Source organism: Mixophyes fleayi, chromosome 10 (genome assembly GCF_038048845.1).
Source record: "Mixophyes fleayi isolate aMixFle1 chromosome 10, aMixFle1.hap1, whole genome shotgun sequence".
In the NCBI taxonomy this organism is placed as follows: domain Eukaryota; kingdom Metazoa; phylum Chordata; class Amphibia; order Anura; family Limnodynastidae; genus Mixophyes; species Mixophyes fleayi.
This window is the reverse complement of record NC_134411.1, coordinates 17,233,695-17,235,504: the sequence shown is the minus strand read 5'-3', so window position 1 is coordinate 17,235,504 and position 1,810 is coordinate 17,233,695. Positions and strand designations below refer to the sequence as shown.

Below are 1,810 nucleotides of genomic sequence, written 5' to 3'. Positions count from 1 at the left end.
TGTCTTTTTCTTCTTTTTACTTGCGTCTTCCTTCTTTCTTTTTCCTTCTTCTTTCTTCGCTCTGCTCTATTCTTCCTCCTTTCCTCTTTCTTCTTTTATCTTTCATCTTCCTCCTTTCTTAAATCTTTCTTCCTTACATAGCTGTTGAGCATTTTTAAAGGAAAATGTATTCTAGCTGCAGTAAAGAAGGAATTGCAATAGTCAATGCAGGATATAATGAGTGCACAAAATAAATAAAAAAAAATCAGTGTCTTCTGTGAGATATGTGAATATCCTGGAAATATTAAGATGTGTGTAACTGGATTTGGATACAGGTGCGGGGAGCAAAGGCCAGTTCTGATTATATTATAATATTCATTAAAATGTCCTAAGTAAAGCACACAGAACATTTTTTTCACTGGGAAAAATTTCATCACATTGTCATTACTTAATATAATAATAATATGCTCTTTTTGTTTCTCCAACAGTGATGAAAACTGTGAGAAATATCTGCACTTAAAATAAATGACTATTCTGTTCTGGTGGTTCTACCTAACTAAATGGAGTTCTCTGGGAACAAATTGTCTATGAGGAATGCTTTTTTAATATGTATCGCCCAGTTGTGCCTTTCAGCCATTTTGTTTATACTCTATAACAATGTAGATCGCTCAGCAGTAATTGATGCAGCTGCATATATGGACACTAACCTGAAACCAGCTAATCATACTCGAATCATCCTGGTTTGGACTTATCCATTTAATCGTTCATTTCCCCTTAATAGATGTCCATCATTCCTTAATATAAGTGGATGCTTCTATACAGACAACAAAGCATTGTTTTCTTCTGCTGATGCGGTTATTATCCATCACAGGGACATAATGCGCTCTAAAAAACTACTACCCCAGATGCCAAGACCTCCAAATCAGTACTGGGTATGGTATAACTTGGAGTCCCCTTCCCACAGTGCAAACTTAAACTTTTTGGACAACCTCATCAATCTGACCATGTCTTACAGGGCTGACTCTGATATTTTCTCACCTTATGGCTGGTTGGAGCAGAATAAGGAAGAGCAGAACTTCACTATCCCTCCAAAAACTAAACTGGTGGCCTGGGTAGTCAGTAACTGGAACCCACGGTCTAAGAGGGTACACTATTATGAGCAGCTTAAGAACTTTATCTCTGTTGACATATATGGAAGGCAGCATAAAACTCTGCCCAGAGATGAACATCAACAAACAATATCCAAGTACAAATTTTATCTGACCTTTGAAAACTCAGTTCATGAAGATTACATGACAGAGAAACTCTGGAAGAATGCCCTCACATCTGGTGCTGTACCGGTTGTTTTGGGTCCCCCTCGTGAAAACTATGAGCGTTTTATTCCTAAAGACTCTTTTATACATGTAGATGACTTCTCCACAGCCCAGGAACTAGCTACATACTTGTTGAAGTTGGACAAAGATGACAAAGCATACCGACAATATTTCAACTGGAGGTCCAGACTTCATCCTTTTTCAAAAACTACTATGCTCATGGGTTACTGTAGAGTTTGCAAAGCAGTGAAAGAAGCTCCAAAACATAAGACTATTGCACGACTTGGAGATTGGTTCAAATGAGTTAGTGTTAATGTAATGATCATAAAAGTGCAATGACCATTGCTTTTCTAATATTTATATTACTAAGAGTCAAGAAAAGGAAAGTCCTATATTTGCTGTTATTACCTCTAATGTATCTCTATTGTTTTGATAATTAGACTGTCTAGCCACATACAGATATAGTAAATATATCTTCATTGGATCAAAAATTAGCTGATGATTAAATGTTTACAATG

General features: G+C 36.5%; 1 protein-coding gene across 1 annotated transcript; it reads left to right on the top strand.

Annotated features, from left to right (window-relative positions):
* The first annotated feature begins 539 nt into the window (after positions 1 to 539).
* LOC142104116 (4-galactosyl-N-acetylglucosaminide 3-alpha-L-fucosyltransferase FUT6-like) lies at positions 540 to 1,595 on the top strand. Its single transcript, XM_075188608.1, has one exon. It carries the CDS (start codon positions 540 to 542, stop codon positions 1,593 to 1,595), a length of 1,056 nt encoding a protein of 351 aa, XP_075044709.1.
* Positions 1,596 to 1,810: the final 215 nt, after the last annotated feature.